At 50.3% G+C, this 21,732-nt stretch overlaps 1 protein-coding gene across 1 annotated transcript in view; it reads left to right on the top strand.

Moving 5' to 3' along the window:
• The window catches only part of CCKBR (cholecystokinin B receptor), a 123,577-nt gene extending 102,520 nt beyond the window's left edge, over positions 1–21,057 (top strand). The window contains exon 5 of the mRNA XM_075851271.1: positions 15,043–21,057. Within this exon, the coding sequence (XP_075707386.1) occupies positions 15,043–15,575 (533 nt within the window). The 3' untranslated portion in view covers positions 15,576–21,057. The remainder of the gene's footprint in view (positions 1–15,042) is intronic.
• Positions 21,058–21,732: the final 675 nt, after the last annotated feature.

Below are 21,732 nucleotides of genomic sequence, written 5' to 3'. Positions count from 1 at the left end.
TATAATGCCCCCATAGCTGCCTCCACATAGTATAATGCCCCCATAGCTGCCCCCACACAGTATAATGCCCCCATAGCTGCCCCACACAGTATAATGCCCCCATAGCTGCCCCCACACAGTATAATGCCCCCATAGCTGCCCCACACAGTATAATGTCCCCATAGCTGCCTCCACACAGTATAATTCCCCATAGCTGCCCCCACACAGTATAATGTCCCCATAGCTGCCACCACACAGTATAATGCCCCCATAGCTGCCCCCACACAGTATAATGACCCCATAGCTGCCACCACACAGTATAATGACCCCATAGCTGCCTCCACACAGTATAATGTCCCCATAGCTGCCTCCACACAGTATAATGCCCCCATAGCTGCCTCCACATAGTATAATGCCCCCATAGCTGCCCCCACACAGTATAATGCCCCCATAGCTGCCCCACACAGTATAATGCCCCCATAGCTGCCCCCACACAGTATAATGCCCCCATAGCTGCCCCACACATTATAATGTCCCCATAGCTGCCTCCACACAGTATAATGCCCCATAGCTGCCTCCACATAGTATAATGCCCCCATAGCTGCCCCCACACAGTATAATGCCCCCATAGCTGCCCCACACAGTATAATGCCCCCATAGCTGCCCCCACACAGTATAATGCCCCCATAGCTGCCCCACACATTATAATGTCCCATAGCTGCCCCACACAGTATAATGTCCCCATAGCTGCCCCCACACAGTATAATGTCCCCATAGCTGCCCCCACACAGTATAATGCCCCATAGCTGCCCCCACACAGTATAATGTTCCCATAGCTGCCCCCACACAGTATAATGCCAAATAGCTGCCCCCACACAGTATAATGTCCCCATAACTGCCTCCACACAGTATAATGTCCCCATAGCTGCCTCCACACAGTATAATGTCCCCATAGCTGCCCCCACACAGTATAATGCTCCCATAGATGCCTCCACACAGTATAATGCTCCCATAGATGCCTCCACACAGTATAATGCCCCCATAACTGCCTCCACACAGTATAATTCCCCCATAGCTGCCCCCACACAGTATAATGTCCCCATAACTGCCTCCACACAGTATAATGCCCCCATAGCTGCCTCCACACAGTATAATGTCCCCATAGCTGCCTCCACACAGTATAATGTCCCCATAGCTGCCCATACAGTATAATGTCCCCATAGCTGCCCCCAAACAGTATAATGCCCCATAGCTGCCCCATACAGTATAATGTCCCCATAGCTGCCCCATACAGTATAATGTCCCCATAGCTGCCCCCACACAGTATAATGCCCCATAGCTGCCCCATGCAGTATAATGCCCCCATAGCTGCCACCATACAGTATAATGTCCCATAGCTGCCACCATACAGTAAAATGTCCCCATAGCTGCCCCACATAGTATAATGTCCCCATAGCTGCCTCCACAAAGTATAATGCCCCATAGCTGCCCCCACACAGTATAATCTCCCCATAGCTGCCCCCACACAGTATAATGCCAAATAGCTGCCCCCACACAGTATAATGTCCCCATAGCTGCCCCCACACAGTATAATGCCCTCATAGCTGCCTCCACACAGTATAATGTCCCCATAGCTGCCTCCACACAGTATAATGTCCCCATAGCTTCCCCATACAGTATAATGTCCCCATAGCTGCCTCCACACAGTATAATGCCCCCATAGCTGCCCCCACACAGTATAATGTCGCCATAGCTGCCCCACACGGTATAATGTCCCCATAGCTGCCACCACACAGTATAATGCCCCCATAGCTGCCCCCACACAGTATAATGACCCCATAGCTGCCACCACACAGTATAATGACCCCATAGCTGCCTCCACACAGTATAATGTCCCCATAGCTGCCTCCACACAGTATAATGCCCCCATAGCTGCCTCCACATAGTATAATGCCCCCATAGCTGCCCCCACACAGTATAATGCCCCCATAGCTGCCCCCACACAGTATAATGCCCCCATAGCTGCCCCCACACAGTATAATGACCCCATAGCTGCCTCCACACAGTATAATGTCCCCATAGCTGCCTCCACATAGTATAATGCCCCCATAGCTGCCCCCACACAGTATAATGCCCCCATAGCTGCCCCCACACAGTATAATGCCCCCATAGCTGCCCCACACATTATAATGTCCCCATAGCTGCCTCCACACAGTATAATGCCCCATAGCTGCCTCCACATAGTATAATGCCCCCATAGCTGCCCCCACACAGTATAATGCCCCCATAGCTGCCCCACACAGTATAATGCCCCCATAGCTGCCCCCACACAGTATAATGCCCCCATAGCTGCCCCACACATTATAATGTCCCATAGCTGCCCCACACAGTATAATGTCCCCATAGCTGCCCCCACACAGTATAATGTCCCCATAGCTGCCCCCACACAGTATAATGCCCCATAGCTGCCCCCACACAGTATAATGTTCCCATAGCTGCCCCCACACAGTATAATGCCAAATAGCTGCCCCCACACAGTATAATGTCCCCATAACTGCCTCCACACAGTATAATGTCCCCATAGCTGCCTCCACACAGTATAATGTCCCCATAGCTGCCCCCACACAGTATAATGCTCCCATAGATGCCTCCACACAGTATAATGCTCCCATAGATGCCTCCACACAGTATAATGCCCCCATAACTGCCTCCACACAGTATAATTCCCCCATAGCTGCCCCCACACAGTATAATGTCCCCATAACTGCCTCCACACAGTATAATGCCCCCATAGCTGCCTCCACACAGTATAATGTCCCCATAGCTGCCTCCACACAGTATAATGTCCCCATAGCTGCCCATACAGTATAATGTCCCCATAGCTGCCCCCACACAGTATAATGCCCCATAGCTGCCCCATACAGTATAATGTCCCCATAGCTGCCCCATACAGTATAATGTCCCCATAGCTGCCCCCACACAGTATAATGCCCCATAGCTGCCCCATGCAGTATAATGCCCCCATAGCTGCCACCATACAGTAAAATGTCCCCATAGCTGCCCCACATAGTATAATGTCCCCATAGCTGCCTCCACAAAGTATAATGCCCCATAGCTGCCCCCACACAGTATAATCTCCCCATAGCTGCCCCCACACAGTATAATGCCAAATAGCTGCCCCCACACAGTATAATGTCCCCATAGCTGCCCCCACACAGTATAATGCCCTCATAGCTGCCTCCACACAGTATAATGTCCCCATAGCTGCCTCCACACAGTATAATGTCCCCATAGCTTCCCCATACAGTATAATGTCCCCATAGCTGCCTCCACACAGTATAATGCCCCCATAGCTGCCCCCACACAGTATAATGTCGCCATAGCTGCCCCACACGGTATAATGTCCCCATAGCTGCCCCACACAGTATAATGCCCCCATAGCTGCCCCCACACAGTATAATGGCAAATAGCTGCCCCCACACAGTATAATGTCCCCATAGCTGCCCCCACACAGTATAATGCCCCATAGCTGCCCCATACAGTATAATGCCCCCATAGCTGCCACCATACAGTATAATGTCCCATAGCTGCCCCCACACAGTATAATGTCCCATAGCTGCCACCATACAGTATAATGTCCCCATAGCTGCCCCACACAGTATAATGCCCCCATAGCTGCCCCCATACAGTATAATGTCCCATAGCTGCCCCCACACAGTATAATGTCCCCATAGCTGCCCCACACAGTATAATGCCCCCATAGCTGCCACCATACAGTATAATGTTCCCATAGCTGCCCCACACAGTATAATGCCCCATAGCTGCCCCATACTGTATAATGCCCCCATAGCTGCCACCACACAGTATAATGTCCCGATAGCTGCCACCACACAATATAATGCCCCCATAGCTGCCCCACACAGTATAATGCCCCATAGCTGCCACCACACAATATAATGCCCCCATAGCTGCCTCCATACAGTATAATGCCCCCATAGCTGCCTCCACACAGTATAATGCCGCCATAGCTGCCTCCACACAGTATAATGCCCCCATAGCTGCCTCCACACAGTATAATGTCCCTCATAGCTGCCTCCACACAGTATAATGCCCAATAGCTGCCTCCACGCAGTATAATGCCCCTATAGCTGCCTCCACACAGTATAATGCCCCATAGCTGCCCCCGTACAGTATAATGCCCCCATAGCTGCCTCCACACAGTATAATGCCCCATAGCTGCCCCCGTACAGTATAATGTCCCCATAGCTGCCCCAACACAGTATAATGCCCCCATAGCTGCCTCATACAGTATAATGTCCCCATAGCTGCCCCCAAACAGTATAATGTCCCCATAGCTGCCCCCACACAGTATAATGTCCCCATAGCTGCCTCTACACAGTATAATGTCCCCATAGCTGCCCCCACACAGTATAATGCCCCATAGCTGCCTCCACACAGTATAATGTCCCCATAGCTGCCACCACACAGTATAATGCCCAATAGCTGCCTCCACGCAGTATAATGCCCAATAGCTGCCTCCACACAGTATAATGCCCAATAGCTGCCTCCACACAGTATAATGTCCCCATAGCTGCCTCCACACAGTATAATGCCCCTATAGCTGTCCTCCATATACTATAATGCCCCCATAGCTGCCCCATACAGTATAATGCCCCCATAGCTGCCCCATACAGTATAAAGTCCCATAGCTGCCCCCACACAGTATAATGTCGCCATAGCTGCCTCCACACAGTATAATGCCCCCATAGCTGCCTCCACACAGTATAATGCCCCCATAGATGCCTCCACACAGTATAATGCCCCCATAGCTGACCCCACACAGTATAATGCCCCCATAGCTGCCTCCACACAGTATAATGCCCCCATAGCTGCCTCCACACAGCATAATGCCCCCATAGCTGCCTCCACACAGTATAATGTCCCCATAGCTGCCCCCACACAGTATAATGCCCCCATAGCTGCCTCCACACAGTATAATGCCCCCATAGCTGCCTCCACACAGTATAATGCCCCCATAGCTGCCTCCACACAGTTTAATGTCCCCATAGCTGCCCCCACACAGTATAATGTCCCCATTGCTGCCTCCACACAGTATAATGTCACCATAGCTGCCTCCACACAGTATAATGTCCCCATAGCTGCCTCCACACAGTATAATGCCCCATAGCTGCCTCCACACAGTATAATGCCCCATAGCTGCCTCCACACAGTATAATGCCCCCATAGCTGCCTCCACACAGTATAATGCCCCATAGCTGTCACCACACAGTATAATGCCCCCATAGCTGCCCCATACAGTATAATGCCCCCATAGCTGCCCCCACACAGTATAATGCCCCTATAGCTGCCTCCACACAGTATAATGCCCCATAGCTGCCTCCACACAGTATAATGCCCCATAGCTGCCTCCACACAGTATAATGCCCCATAGCTGCCTCCACACAGTATAATGTCCCCATAGCTGCCTCCACACAGTATAATGCCCCATAGCTGCCCCCACACAGTATAATGCCCCATAGCTGCCTCCACACAGTATAATGCCCTTATAGCTGCCTCCACACAGTATAATGCCCCATAGCTGCCTCCACACAGTATAATGCCCCCATAGCTGCCCCCACACAGTATAATGCCCCATAGCTGCCTCCACACAGTATAATGCCCTTATAGCTGCCTCCACACAGTATAATGCCCCATAGCTGCCTCCACACAGTATAATGCCCCATAGCTGCCTCCACACAGTATAATGCCCTTATAGCTGCCTCCACACAGTATAATGCCCCTATAGCTGCCTCCACACAGTATAATGCCCCATAGCTGCCTCCACACAGTATAATGCCCCATAGCTGCCTCCACACAGTATAATGCCCCATAGCTGCCCCCACATAGTATAATGCCCCATAGCTGCTTCCACACAGTATAATGCCCCATAGCTGCCTCCACACAGTATAATGTCCCCATAGCTGCCTCCACACAGTATAATGTCCCCATAGCTGCCTCCACACAGTATAATGCCCCATAGCTGCCTCCACACAGTATAATGCCCCCATAGCTGCCTCCACACAGTATAATGCCCCCATAGCTGCCTCCACACAGTATATTGTCCCCATAGCTGCCTCCACACAGTATAATGCTCCCATAGCTGCCACCGCACAGTATAATGTCCCCATAGCTGCCTCATACAGTATAATGTCCCCATAGCTGCCTCCACACAGTATAATGCCCCATAGCTGCCCCCACACAGTATAATGTCCCCATAGCTGCCACCACACAGTATAATTTCCCCATAGCTGCCGCCACACAGTATAATGACCCCATAGCTGCCACCACACAGTATAATGTCCCCATATCTGCCCCCACACAGTATAATACCCCCATAGCTGCCCCCATACAGTATAATGTCCCCATATCTGCCCCCACACAGTATAATACCCCCATAGCTGCCACCACACAGTTTAATGTCCCCATAGCTGCCCCCATACAGTATAATGCCCCCATAGCTGCCTCCACACAGTATAATGCCCCTATAGCTGTCCTCCATATATTATAATGCCCCCATAGGTGCCCCATACAGTATAATACCCCCATAGCTGCCCCATACAGTATAATGCCCCATAGCTGCCTCTACACAGTATAATGTCCCCATAGCTGCCCCCACACAGTATAATGTCCTCATAGCTGCCTCCACACAGTATAATGTCCCCATAGCTGCCTCCACACAGTATAATGCCCCCATAGCTGCCTCCACACAGTATAATGCCCCCATAGCTGCCTCTACACAGTATAATGTCCCCATAGCTGCCTCCACACAGTATAATGCCCCTTTAGCTGTCCTCCATATATTATAATGCCCCCATAGCTGCCCCATACAGTATAATGCCCCCATAGCTGCCCCATACAGTATAATGCCCCATAGCTGCCCCCACACAGTATAATGCCCCCATAGCTGTCTCCACACAGTATAATGTCCCCATAGCTGCCTCCACACAGTATAATGTCCCATAGCTGCCTCTACACAGTATAATGTCCCCATAGCTGCCTCCACACAGTATAATGCCCCTATAGCTGTCCTAAATATATTATAATGCCCCCATAGCTGCCCCCACACAGTATAATGCCCCCATAGCTGCCCCATACAGTATAATGCCCCATAGCTGCCACCATACAGTATAATGCCCCTATAGCTGTCCTCCATATATTATAATGCCCCCATAGCTGCCACCACACAGTATAATGTTCCCATAGCTGCCTCCACACAGTATAATGTCCCCATAGCTGCCCCACACAGTATAATGCCCCATAGCTGCCTCCACACAGTATAATGTCCCCATAGCTGCCTCCACACAGTATAATGTCCCCATAGCTGCCCCCACACAGTATAATGCCCCACACAGTATAATGTCCCCATAACTGCCACCACACAGTATAATGTCCCATAGCTGCCTCCACACAGTATAATGCCCCCATAGCTGCCCCCAAACAGTATAATGTCCCCATAACTGCCACCATACAGTATAATGTCCCCATAACTGCCTCCACACAGTATAATGTCCCCATAGCTGCCTCCACACAGTATAATGCCCCCATAGCTGCCCCCACACAGTATAATGCCCCCATAGCTGCCCCATACAGTATAATGCCCCATAGCCGCCCCCATACAGTATAATGCCCCATAGCTGCCTCCACACAGTATAATGCCCCCATAGCTGCCACCATACAGTATAATTCCCCTATAGCTGTCCTCCATATATTATAATGCCCCATAGCTGCCCCCACACAGTATAATGCCCCCATAGCTGCCCCATACAGTATAATACCCCCATTGCTGCCCCCACACAGTATAATGTCCCCATAGCTGCCCCCGTACAGTATAATGTCCCCATAGCTGCCCCCACACAGTATAATGCCCCCATAGCTGCCTCATACAGTATAATGCCCCCATAGCTGCCACCATACAGTATAATGCCCCATAGCTGCCCCCACACAGTATAATGTCCCCATAGCTGCCTCCACACAGTATAATGCCCCCATATCTGCCTCCACACAGTATAATGACCCATAGCTGCCCCCGTACAGTATAATGCCCCCATAGCTGCCTCATACAGAATAATGCCCCATAGCTGCCACCATACAGTATAATGTCCCCATAGCTGCCACCATACAGTATAATGTCCCATAGCTGCCCCCACACAGTATAATGTCCCCATAGCTGCCACCATACAGTATAATGCCCCATAGCTGCCACCATACAGTATAATGCCCCCTTAGCTGCCTCCACACAGAATAATGTCCCCATAGCTGCCTCCACACAGTATAATGTCCCCATAGCTGCCTCCACACAGTATAATGCACCATAGCTGCCTCCACACAGTATAATGTCCCTCATAGCTGCCTCCACACAGTATAATGTCCCCATAGCTGCCCCCACACAGTATAATGCCCCCATAGCTGCCCCCCCATAGTATAATGCCCCCATAGCTGCCCCATACAGTGTAATGCCCCCATAGCTGCCTCCACACAGTATAATGCCCCCATAGCTGCCTCCACACAGTATAATGTCCCCATAGCTGCCTCCACACAGTATAATGCCCCATAGCTGCCCCATACAGTATAATGCCCCCATAGCTGCCCCACACAGTATAATTCCCCATAGCTGCCCAATACAGTATAATGCCCCCATAGCTGCCCCATACAGTATAATGCCCCCATAGCTGCCCAATACAGTATAATGACCCATAGCTGCCCCCTACAGTGTAATGCCACATAGCTGCCCACAAACAGCATAATGCCCCCTTAGCTGCCACCATACAGTCTAATGCCCTTAGCTGCCCCCACACAGTATAATGCCCCCATAGCTGCCTCCACACAGTATAATGCCCCCATAGCTGCCTCCACACAGTATAATGCCCCATAGCTGCCCCATACAGTATAATGCCCCCATAGCTGCCCCACACAGTAAAATGTCCCCATAGCTGCCCCCACACAGTATAATGTCCCCATAGATGCCCCCACACAGTATAATTCCCCCATAGCTGCCCCCACACAGTATAATGTCCCCATAGCTGCCCCCACACAGTATAATTCCCCCATAGCTGCCCCCACACAGTATAATGTCCCCATAGCTGCCCCCACACAGTATAATGTCCTCATAGCTGCCCCCACACAGTATAATGTCCCCATAGCTGCCTCCACACAGTATAATGCCCCCATAGCTGCCTCCACACAGTATAATGTCCCCATAGCTGCCTCCACACAGTATAATGCCCCATAGCTGCCTCCACACAGTATAATGCCCCCATAGCTGCCTCCACACAGTATAATGTCCCCATAACTGCCTCCACACAGTATAATGCCCCATAGCTGCCCCCACACAGTAAATTGTCCCCATAGCTGCCCCATACAGTATAATGCCCCATAGCTGCCCCCTACAGTGTAATGCCACATAGCTGCCCACAAACAGCATAATGCCCCCTTAACTGCCACCATACAGACTAATGCCCTTAGCTGCCCCATACATTATCATGCCCCATAACTGCCACCATACAGTATAATGCCCCATAGCTGCCCCCACACAGTATAATGCCCCCATAGCTGCCACCACACAGTATAATGCCCCATAGCTGCCACCATACAGTATAATGCCCCCATAGCTGCCTCCACACAGTATAATGCCCCATAGCGGCCCCCACACAGTATAATGTCCCCATAGCTGCCACCACACAGCATAATGCCCCCTTAGCTGCCACCATACAGTCTAATGCCCTTAGCTGCCCCCACACAGTATAATGTCCCCATAGCTGCCTCCACACAGTATAATGCCCCATAGCTGCCCCCACACAGTATAATGCCCCCATAGCTGCCCCCACACAGTATAATGCCCCCATAGCTGCCCCCACACAGTATAATGCCCCCATAGCTGCCACCACACAGTATAATGCCCCCATAGCTGCCCCCACACAGTATAATGCCCCCATAGCTGCCACCACACAGTATAATGCCCCATAGCTGCCCCCACACAGTATAATGCCCCCATAGCTGCCCCCACACAGTATAATGCCCCCATAGCTGCCACCACACAGTATAATGCCCCCATAGCTGCCCCCACACAGTATAATGTCCCCATAGCTGCCTCCACAGTATAATGCCCCCATAGCTGCCCCACACAGTAAAATGTCCCCATAGCTGCCCCATACAGTATAATGCCCCATAGCTGCCTCCACAGTATAATGCCCACCATAGCTGCCCCCACACAGTATAATGTCCCCATAGATGCCCCCACACAGTATAATGTCCCCATAGCTGCCACCACACAGTATAATGCCCCCATAGCTGCCCCCACACAGTATAATGCCCCCATAGCTGCCACCACACAGTATAATGCCCCCATAGCTGCCTCCACACAGTATAATGTCCCCATAGCTGCCTCCACACAGTATAATGCCCCATAGCTGCCTCCACACAGTATAATGCCCCCATAGCTGCCTCCACACAGTATAATGTCCCCATAACTGCCTCCACACAGTATAATGCCCCATAGCTGCCCCATACAGTAAAATGTCCCCATAGCTGCCCCCTACAGTGTAATGCCACATAGCTGCCCACAAACAGCATAATGCCCCCTTAGCTGCCACCATACAGTCTAATGCCCTTAGCTGCCCCATACATTATCATGCCCCATAACTGCCACCATACAGTATAATGCCCCATAGCTGCCCCCACACAGTATAATGCCCCCATAGCTGCCACCATACAGTATAATGCCCCCATAGCTGCCACCATACAGTATAATGCCCCATAGCTGCCCCCACACAGTATAATGTCCCCATAGCTGCCTTCACACAGTATAATGTCCTCATAGCTGCCACCATACAGTATAATGTCCCCATAGCTGCCTCCACACAGTATAATGTCCCCATAGCTGCCTCCACACAGTATAATGCCCCATAGCTGCCCCCACACAGTATAATGCCCCATAGCTGCCTCATACAGTATAATGCCCCATAGCTGCCCCCACACAGTATAATGCCCCATAGCTGCCCCATACAGTATAATGCCCCATAGCTGCCACCTTACAGTATAATGTCCCCATAGCTGCCACCATACAGTATAATGCCCCATAGCTGCCTCATACAGTATAATGCCCCCATAGCTGCCACCATACAGTATAATGTCCCCATAGCTGCCTCCACACAGTATAATGTCCCCATAGCTGCCTCCACACAGTATAATGCCCCATAGCTGCCCCCACACAGTATAATGCCCCATAGCTGCCTCATACAGTATAATGCCCCATAGCTGCCACCATACAGTATAATGCCCCATAGCTGCCCCCACACAGTATAATGTCCCCATAGCTGCCACCATACAGTATAATGCCCCATAGCTGCCACCATACAGTATAATGCCCCCTTAGCTGCCTCCACACAGTATAATGTCCCCATAGCTGCCTCCACACAGTATAATGTCCCCATAGCTGCCTCCACACAGTATAATGCCCCCATAGCTGCCTCCACACAGTATAATGTCCCCATAGCTGCCTCCACACAGTATAATGCCCCCATAGCTGCCCCCCACAGTATAATGTCTCCATAGCTGCCCCCACACAGTATAATGTCCCCATAGCTGCCTCCACACAGTATAATGCCCCCATAGCTGCCCCCCACACAGTATAATGCCCCCATAGCTGCCTCCACACAGTATAATGCCCCATAGCTGCCCCATACAGTATAATGTCCCCATAGCTGCCTCCACACAGTATAATGCCCCCATAGCTGCCCCCACACAGTATAATGTCCCCATATCTGCCTCCACAGTATAATGCCCCCATAGCTGCCCCCATACAGTATAATGCCCCCATAGCTGCCCCATACAGTATAATGCCCCCATAGCTGCCCCCACACAGTATAATGTCCCCATAGCTGCCTCCACACAGTATAATGTCCCCATAGCTGCCCCCACACAGTATAATGTCCCCCATAGCTGCCTCCACACAGTATAATGTCCCCATAGCTGCCTCCACACAGTATAATGCCCCATAGCTGCCCCCACACAGTATAATGCCCCATAGCTGCCTCATACAGTATAATGCCCCATAGCTGCCACCATACAGTATAATGCCCCATAGCTGCCCCCACACAGTATAATGTCCCCATAGCTGCCACCATACAGTATAATGCCCCATAGCTGCCACCATACAGTATAATGCCCCCTTAGCTGCCTCCACACAGTATAATGTCCCCATAGCTGCCTCCACACAGTATAATGTCCCCATAGCTGCCTCCACACAGTATAATGCCCCCATAGCTGCCTCCACACAGTATAATGTCCCCATAGCTGCCTCCACACAGTATAATGCCCCCATAGCTGCCCCCCACAGTATAATGTCCCCATAGCTGCCCCCACACAGTATAATGTCCCCATAGCTGCCTCCACACAGTATAATGCCCCCATAGCTGCCCCCCACACAGTATAATGCCCCCATAGCTGCCTCCACACAGTATAATGCCCCATAGCTGCCCCATACAGTATAATGTCCCCATAGCTGCCTCCACACAGTATAATGCCCCCATAGCTGCCCCCACACAGTATAATGTCCCCATAGCTGCCTCCACAGTATAATGCCCCCATAGCTGCCCCCATACAGTATAATGCCCCCATAGCTGCCCCATACAGTATAATGCCCCCATAGCTGCCCCCACACAGTATAATGTCCCCATAGCTGCCTCCACACAGTATAATGTCCCCATAGCTGCCCCCACACAGTATAATGTCCCCCATAGCTGCCTCCACACAGTATATTGCCCCCATAGCTGCCCCCACACAGTAAATTGTCCCCATAGCTGCCCCATACAGTATAATGCCCCATAGCTGCCCCCTACAGTGTAATGCCACATAGCTGCCCACAAACAGCATAATGCCCCCTTAACTGCCACCATACAGTCTAATGCCCTTAGCTGCCCCATATATTATCATGCCCCATAACTGCCACCATACAGTATAATGCCCCATAGCTGCCCCCACACAGTATAATGCCCCCATAGCTGCCCCATACATTATCATGCCCCATAACTGCCCCCACACAGTATAATGCCCCCATAGCTGCCCCATACATTATCATGCCCCATAACTGCCCCCACACAGTATAATGCCCCCATAGCTGCCCCATACAGTATAATATCCCCATAGCTGCCACCATACAGTATAATGCCCCCATAGCTGCCTCCATACAGTATAATGTCCCCATAGCTGCCCCCACACAGTATAATGTCCCCATAGCTGACCCCACACAGTATAATGTCCACATAGCTGCCCCCACACAGTATAATGTCCCCATAGCTGCCCCACACAGTATAATGTCCCCATAGCTGACCCCACACAGTATAATGCCCCATAGCTGCCCCCACACAGTATAATGTCCCCCATAGCTGCCTCCACACAGTATAATGTCCCCCATAGCTGCCTCCACACAGTATAATGTCCTCATAGCTGCCTCCACACAGTATAATGTCCCCATAGCTGCCTCCACACAGTATAATGCCCCCATAGCTGCCTCCACACAGTATAATGTCCCCATAGCTGCCTCCACACAGTATAATACCCCATAGCTGCCTCCACACATTATAATGTCCCCCATAGCTGCCTCCACACAGTATAATACCCCATAGCTGCCCCACACAGTATAATGTCCCCCATAGCTGCCTCCACACAGTATAATGTCCCCATAGCTGCCTCCACACAGTATAATACCCCATAGCTGCCTCCACACAGTATAATGCCCCCATAGCTGCCCCCGTACAGTATAATACCCCATAGCTGCCTCCACACAGTATAATGCCCCCATAGCTGCCTCCACACAGTATAATGCCCCCATAGCTGCCCCCCACACAGTATAATGCCCCCATAGCTGCCTCCACACAGTATAATGCCCTCATAGCTGCCTCCACACAGTATAATGTCCCCATAGCTGCCACCATACAGTATAATGCCCCCATAGCTGCCTCCACACAGTATAATGTCCCATAGCTGCCCCCACACAGTATAATGCCCCCATAGCTGCCCCCACACAGTATAATGTCCCCATAACTCCCCCCTACAGTATAATGCCCCCATAGCTGCCCCCACACAGTATAATGTCCCCATAACTCCCCCCTACAGTTTACTGCCTAATAAAAAATAATAAAATAAATATTTATCTATCCCCGTTCCCACGACGGGTGGAGGAGATCTGTCTGCTCCTCCGCTCTGTGCAGTGTGTGGCTCTGCGCAGATGGCACTACAAAGTGAATGCTGGAGCAATGAGCCGTTGGCTCTGTGCTCCAGCATTGAATTCAACTGTATCTGCGTCCAGAGGACACAGGTACAGATGAAACCGGGACACACCACCCCCGGTGGACTGGCCCTTGGCCACCGTCCCCCCTGCTACCCCTCTAGCTACGCTACTGCTGGAAAGTCATGAAATCTGTTATCTTCCCTCCCGGCATTCGTTGTACGGCTCAGATCTAAGCCCCATATGAATGGTGTGAGAACTTTTCCCTGATGTGGATTGACTTATAACCTCTGCTTGGGACACATGGCAGTCCCTTCTCTTTTCACGGGTCCTACAATGACTAGCTGGTCCCATGCTATCCACTGGGACTGTCTGGTGGTCGTGACTGACTTGAAGGATTGTTCAATGTCTCGTGACACATCCCTGGACCTCAGTAGCTGCACCAGGTCGTCCAGGGTGAGGATGGGGCCCTGATTGGACCCCTTCCGATGCGCTCATCAAGTTCTCTTATAGGGTGTTTGAACCAGACGGACTTAGGGTGGTGTCATAGGAGGGGTATTGGTGAGGGGGCAGTTTTGCCACGACAATACTACATTCAGTTTTGGGACCGACGGCATGGCAGGGGCCCATGATTGACAGATAGGACGACCGTGGTCATTAAGTAAGGAAATAAATGTTGGATCTGTAGTCCCGACAGATGTCCTTTCCACCTCCACTTTGTTCTTCTATTTATGGCAACTTTGAGCCAAAAACCTAATGTTTTGTCTTTGATCTTGCAGCCAATAAGAATGGGGTCAGTGTCGCCATATCAACATCGGCCACCAACTGTGACGAGGGCGATGGCTGCTACATCCAAGTCAACAAACGACGTAACACCATGGAGATGTCGACCCTGACGCCAAGCGTCTGCACCAAGATGGACCGCGCTCGCATCAACAACTCGGAAGCCAAACTCATGGCTAAGAAACGAGTCATCCGCATGCTGATAGTCATCGTGGCCATGTTCTTCATTTGTTGGATGCCTATCTACGTTGCCAACACCTGGAAGGCCTTTGACGAGAAGTCGGCGTTTGATATGCTCTCCGGAGCCCCCATATCCTTCATCCACCTCCTGTCTTACACCTCCGCTTGTGTCAACCCGATCATCTACTGCTTCATGAACAAGCGCTTCCGTAAAGCTTTTCTGGCCACATTTGCTGGTTGCGTTAAACCTTGTCGGCGTTTTCGTGAGCCGGAGGAGGATATAGGTGCCACGGGGGCCTCACTTTCCAAGTTCAGCTACACCACTGTCAGCAGCTTGGGGCCTTCCTGAGCGCTGCTCCTCACATGAAGGATTGTGTATCCCACCTAAGGACCAACATTATAGACCAACAAGACACATCCCCCGTCGTGGCCTCACGTGAAAGTGCAATGAGGATGTTCATCATGTTAGTGTAGGGCGAGCGCTGTGGATCTCAGATTTCGCCCCGGTTATTTGTGGCACTGAACGCCTTAAAGAGCAGCAGTGATGGAGCACAGGTTCCTCCTCTTCCGCTAGTGTCGTCTCGTTGTGTGATGTCATCGACACATAATATCACTGTGGGGCCGAGGATCCATAATGTGATACCTCTCCATGTTGTAATATAGTGTAATATAGAAACTGTGGGGTGCAGCCGGCGAGGAGGTTCCGTGTTATAGGATTGAGGACACCCATATGATGTCATGGGATCTATAGCTGTGTGAAGGGGTCACTTATATTTGGATGTTCAATGCAGAAAACCAATTATAAGAAGCTGTTATGTATCATATGATTAATCTGTCCTATCAGAAGTAGGGACCGTCATCAGCACTGTTACCTTATCGTTACTTTACTGTTACCTTATCGTTACCTTATCGTTACCTTATCATTATATTACTGTTACCTTATCGTTACCATATTACCTTACTGATAACTTACTGTTACTTTATCGTTACTTTACTGTTACCTTACTGTTACCTTATTGTTACCTTATCGTTACCTTATTGTTACTTTACTGTTACCTTATCGTTACCCTACTGTTATCTTGCTGTCATCTTACCTTTACCTTACTGTTATCTTAATGTTACCTTACTAATACCTTACCGTTACCTTATCTTACCATTAAATTACTGTTACCTTATTGTTACCTTACTGTTACCTTATTGTTACCTTACTGTTATTTTACAGCTCTTGGGTCCTGGCTTTAAACCCAACCGCAGACAACATCAATGTGTTCTCCCCCCGGTTTCCTCCCAAACGCCAAAAACTTCCCGATAGAATATTTACATTGCTATGAAATTAGCTCAAGTATGTGAGAGACAAACAGATTAGATTGTGTTCTCCTGGGATCAGGGATGATGGGAGTGATACATTGTATGTGAGATAGAGAGATTAGATTGTGAGCTCCTGGAGTCAGGGATGATGGGAGTGATACATTGTATGTGAGATAAGGAGATTAGATTGTGAGCTCTTGGGGTCAGGGATGATGGGAGTGATACATTGTGTGTGAGATCGGGAGATTAGATTGTGAGCTCCTGGGGTCAGGATGATGGGAGTGATACATTGTGTGTGAGATCGGGAGATTAGATTGTGAGCTCCTGGGGTCAGGATGATGGGAGTGATACATTGTGTGTGAGATATAGATTAGATTGTGAGCTCCTGGGGTCAGGGATGATGGGAGTGATACATTGTGTGTGAGATATAGATTAGATTGTGAGCTCCTGGGGTCAGGATGATGGGAGTGATACATTGTGTGTGAGATATAGATTAGATTGTGAGCTCCTGGGGTCAGGATGATGGGAGTGATACATTGTGTATGAGATATAGATTAGATTGTGAGCTCCTGGGGTCAGGATGATGGGAGTGATACATTGTGTGTGAGATATAGATTAGATTGTGAGCTCCTGGGGTCAGGATGATGGGAGTGATAGAGGTAGGGGATTGGATTGTGGTCACAGTGCGGCTGGTTGGCGGCTGGTTGGCGGCTGGCGGTTGGATGTACAATACTCGGCGGTGCTGACTCTGCGGTCGGCTTGTTGGGCGTTTTGCGTCTTCACCGCTGGATCTCTAGGTTGCTTTTTGTTTCCCTTAAACATCCGCAATAAATATTTCACCAGCGAGGATGAATAATATATCAGTGAGCAGCGACGATATCCCCCTGATATCAGAGCCCCGGGCAGGAATCCGGGCGCATCACACGCATGGGCGGGCGACTCAAGAAATACATGAATCCTCATCTAATGGGGCAGCGCGGGGAGATGTGAGTGCCAGCAGTGATGTAACCTACAGGAACAGGCAGGCACATGTAGCAGAGCTGAACGGGTCACTTCATTCTTTGATACTGCATCATGACACCTGCAGTCCTATGTAACACAGTAGATCATTAATTGTGATATTACCACGAGCTGTGCCCAGTGAGAAACTGATACTGCTATATCTGGTAGACATTTACGATATAGAAGAACTGCAGTCCCCATGATTCTTCCCCTCCGATTGTGTCAACTCCTCAAGAAGCAAAAAGTTGTCAGGCTCCACCCCCTCACATTATTTATCAATACCCAAAAGTTGTCAGGCTCCACCCCCTCACGTTATTTATCAATACCCAAAAGTTGTCAGGCTCCACCCCCTCACGTTATTTATCAATACCCAAAAGTTGTCAGGCTCCACCCCCTCACGTTATTTATCAATACCCAAAAGTTGTCAGAAGGACCCAGTCACGTGACCACTTAGTCCCGCCCAGGAGGAAAGGGATCTATATATTTATACTCCACATTCAGTCCCGATCTTCATGGTCTCCTACGGAGTCATCGACGTCACATCACATGATGATGGGGTGTTGGATATCCCCTTTTGTTGAGACCCCGTTAGTAGATGGGGTGGACACGATATATAGGCTCTATACAGCACACGGGCCGTCGCGTCAGCTGACCCTTTTGTCCATTCATCGTCTTTTGGCGGCAGCTGTTTCGCGGTGAACCCTCCAGGACGTGATCTGTCATTGTATATCGGGATTCATCCGTCTCTCTTGTCAGGGACGTTCTGCACTTGATTGAATATTATAAATGATAATAAGGTAGAAGTGACCGGCGGCTGCCACGTGACAGCGGCGTTAACCCTCCTGAGCTGTGTGATCAGCCCGGCGGACGCTGCGCCGCTCCGGGGTGTCCTTGCCGAGCAGATTAAGTCCTGGACCGGCTGCTGAGACGAAGGTCATTGATATCCCCGCGCCACGCTGCAACACCCACGACGGGCTCCGGGGCCTGTGCGCGGCGACCTTGGAGGGAGAGGTCCTGTTACACACCCGTCATAGCAGTGCCGAGGACGCGCGGTCTTACTGCTGTGCAGCTCCAGACACCACATGGCAAGGGGCCAGAATAGGCAATAGTTAAAGAGTAAGGAGATCCTGAAGGTCGAGGGTGACCGGCGGCTCCACCAGAGTCCTTGGAAGACATGGCGGCCACTCAGGAAGACCGAACATTCATAGGAAGTTTCTTCTTTCTGGTTCTCATGTATCAACGACAGAAAAATGGCGCAAGTAAAAATGGCGGCACATACATCCCGGTATTGTATCGTCACCCCCGGCCTCCTGCCCGGTACGTGGGGGAAAAATCAAACATTTATTGTGTCACTGATACATGAACCCCATTAATTGTAGGATTAGAGGAGACCGGGGAGGAGAGCTCGGCCTGGAACACGATGGAGAGACGTCAACAGCAGTAATTACCATATCATGATCGGAAGGTCCTCGGGGGAAACAGGTGAAGGTTTTATTTCCTTCCATTTCTTTCTTTTTACTTAGAAGCCGTTAGAGGAGAAACCACCAGGAGGTTGTGATGGAGGAAGAAGACGGAGTAAATGATTCTGTTCACGGATCCAGTTCACTCCAAAGGATCAGTTAGCACCTGTATGAGCTGGGGTGTCTGGGGGAAATTGTGCCCGATTGTGGGTTCAGGACTTGATGTTTTGGGGAGAAGGTCTGTCTCGCAAATGGCTTTCCAATTCATACCAGACATGTTGTATGGGGGTTGTATGTTGTTGTGTGTTGCATGAGATTGTGTGTTGTACGAGGTTGTGTGTTGTACGGGGTTTGTGTGTTGCATGGGGTTGTGTGTTGTATGGGGTTGTGTGTTATATAGGGTTTGTGTGTTGTACGGGGTTTGTGTTTTGTACAGGGTTGTGGGTTGTACGGGGTTGTGTGTTGTACGGGTTGTGTGTTGTACGGGTTGTGTGTTGTATGGGGTTGTGTGTTGTACGGGGTTGTGGGTTGTACGAGGTTGTGTTGTACGAGGTTGTGTGTTGTACGGGGTTGTGTGTTGTATGGGTTGTGTGTTGTGCGTGGTTTGTGTATTGTACGGAGTTTGTGTGTTGTACGATGTTGTGTTGTATGATGTTGTGTTGTACGAGTTTGTGTGTTGTACGGGGGTTTGTGTGTTGTACGAGGTCGTGTGTTGTACGGGGTCGTGTGTTGTACAATGTTGTGTTGTACGAGGTTGTGTGTTGTACAAGGTTGTGTATTGTACGGGGTTGTGTGTTGTACGGGGTTGTGTGTTGTACGAGGTTGTGTGTTGTACGGGGTTGTGGGTTGTACGGGTTTGTGTGTTGTACGGGGTTGTGGGTTGTACGGGTTTGTGTGTTGTACGGGGTTGTGTGTTGTACGGGTTTGTGTGTTGTACGGGGTTGTGTGTTGTACGAGGTTGTGTTGTACGAGGTTGTGTATTGTATGGGTTGTGTGTTGTACGGGGTTGTGGGTTGTACGGGTTTGTGTGTTGTACGGGGTTGTGTGTTGTACGGGGTTGTGTGTTGTACGGGGTTGTGTGTTGTACGGGGTTGTGGGTTGTACGGGTTTGTGTGTTGTACGGGGTTGTGTGTTGTACGGGTTTGTGTGTTGTACGGGGTTGTGTGTTGTACGAGGTTGTGTATTGTACGGGGTTGTGTGTTGTACGGGGTTGTGTGTTGTACGGGTTTGTGTGTTGTACAGGATTGTGTGTTGTACGGGGTTGTGTGTTGTACGGGGTTGTGTGGTGTACGATGTGTTGTACGAGGTTGTGTGTTGTACGGGTTTGTGTGTTGTACGGGGTTGTGTGTTGTACGAGGTTGTGTTGTACAAGGTTGTGTATTGTACGGGGTTGTGTGTTGTACGGGGTTGTGTGTTGTACGAGGTTGTGTGTTGTATGGGGTTGTGTGTTGTACGGGGTTGTGGGTTGTACGTGTTTGTGTGTTGTACAGGGTTGTGTGTTGTACAAGGTTGTGTGTTGTACGGGGTTGTGTGGTGTACGATGTGTTGTACGAGGTTGTGTGTTGTACGGGGTTGTGTGTTGTACGGGGTTGTGTGTTGTACGAGGTTGTGTGTTGTATGGGGTTGTGTGTTGTACGGGGTTGTGGGTTGTACGGGTTTGTGTGTTGTACAGGATTGTGTGTTGTACGGGGTTGTGTGTTGTACGGGGTTGTGTGGTGTACGATGTGTTGTACGAGGTTGTGTGTTGTACGGGTTTGTGTGTTGTACGGGGTTGTGTGTTGTACGAGGTTGTGTTGTACAAGGTTGTGTATTGTACGGGGTTGTGTGTTGTACGGGGTTGTGTGTTGTACGAGGTTGTGTGTTGTATGGGGTTGTGTGTTGTACGGGGTTGTGGGTTGTACGTGTTTGTGTGTTGTACAGGGTTGTGTGTTGTACAAGGTTGTGTGTTGTACGGGGTTGTGTGGTGTACGATGTGTTGTACGAGGTTGTGTGTTGTACGGGGTTGTGTGTTGTACGGGGTTGTGTGTTGTACGAGGTTGTGTGTTGTATGGGGTTGTGTGTTGTACGGGGTTGTGGGTTGTACGGGTTTGTGTGTTGTACAGGGTTGTGTGTTGTACGAGGTTGTGTGTTGTATGGGGTTGTGTGGTGTACGATGTGTTGTACGAGGTTGTGTGTTGTACGGGGTTGTGTGTTGTATGGGGTTGTGGGTTGTACGGGTTTGTGTGTTGTACGGGGTTGTGGGTTGTACGTGTTTGTATGTTGTACGGGGTTGTGTGTTGTACGAGGTTGTGTGTAGTACGAGGTTGTGTTGTACGGGGTTGTATGTTGTATAGGGTTGTGGTCAGGACTATGTGAAACCCCACGAGTTCCTCCACAACAATCTCCTCACCCCATGTCTTTATAGTCCTCGCTTTGTGCACTGGGGCGCAGTCGTGCTGGAACAGAAAAACTGGAACCCCAAACTATTACCACAAAGCTGGGAGCCACAATTGTATAACATGTCTTTGTCTTCTGTTGCATTAACCCTTCACTGGAAAAAAAGGGCCGACCCATGGAAAACAGCCACCGCCCAGAAACCCTCCCTCGCCAAGTGTTAGGCTGGGTTCACATGAGCGTGTTCGGTCCGTAATGGATGGAACGTATTTCGGCCGCAAGTCCCGGACCAAACACAGTGCAGGGAGCCGGGGTCATAGTTATGTACGACGCTAGGAGTCCCTGCCTCTCCGTGGAACTGCT

The sequence above is a fragment of the Rhinoderma darwinii genome, chromosome 2 (genome assembly GCF_050947455.1).
Source record: "Rhinoderma darwinii isolate aRhiDar2 chromosome 2, aRhiDar2.hap1, whole genome shotgun sequence".
NCBI lineage: Eukaryota > Metazoa > Chordata > Amphibia > Anura > Rhinodermatidae > Rhinoderma > Rhinoderma darwinii.
This window is presented reverse-complemented; position numbering and strand designations above follow the sequence as displayed.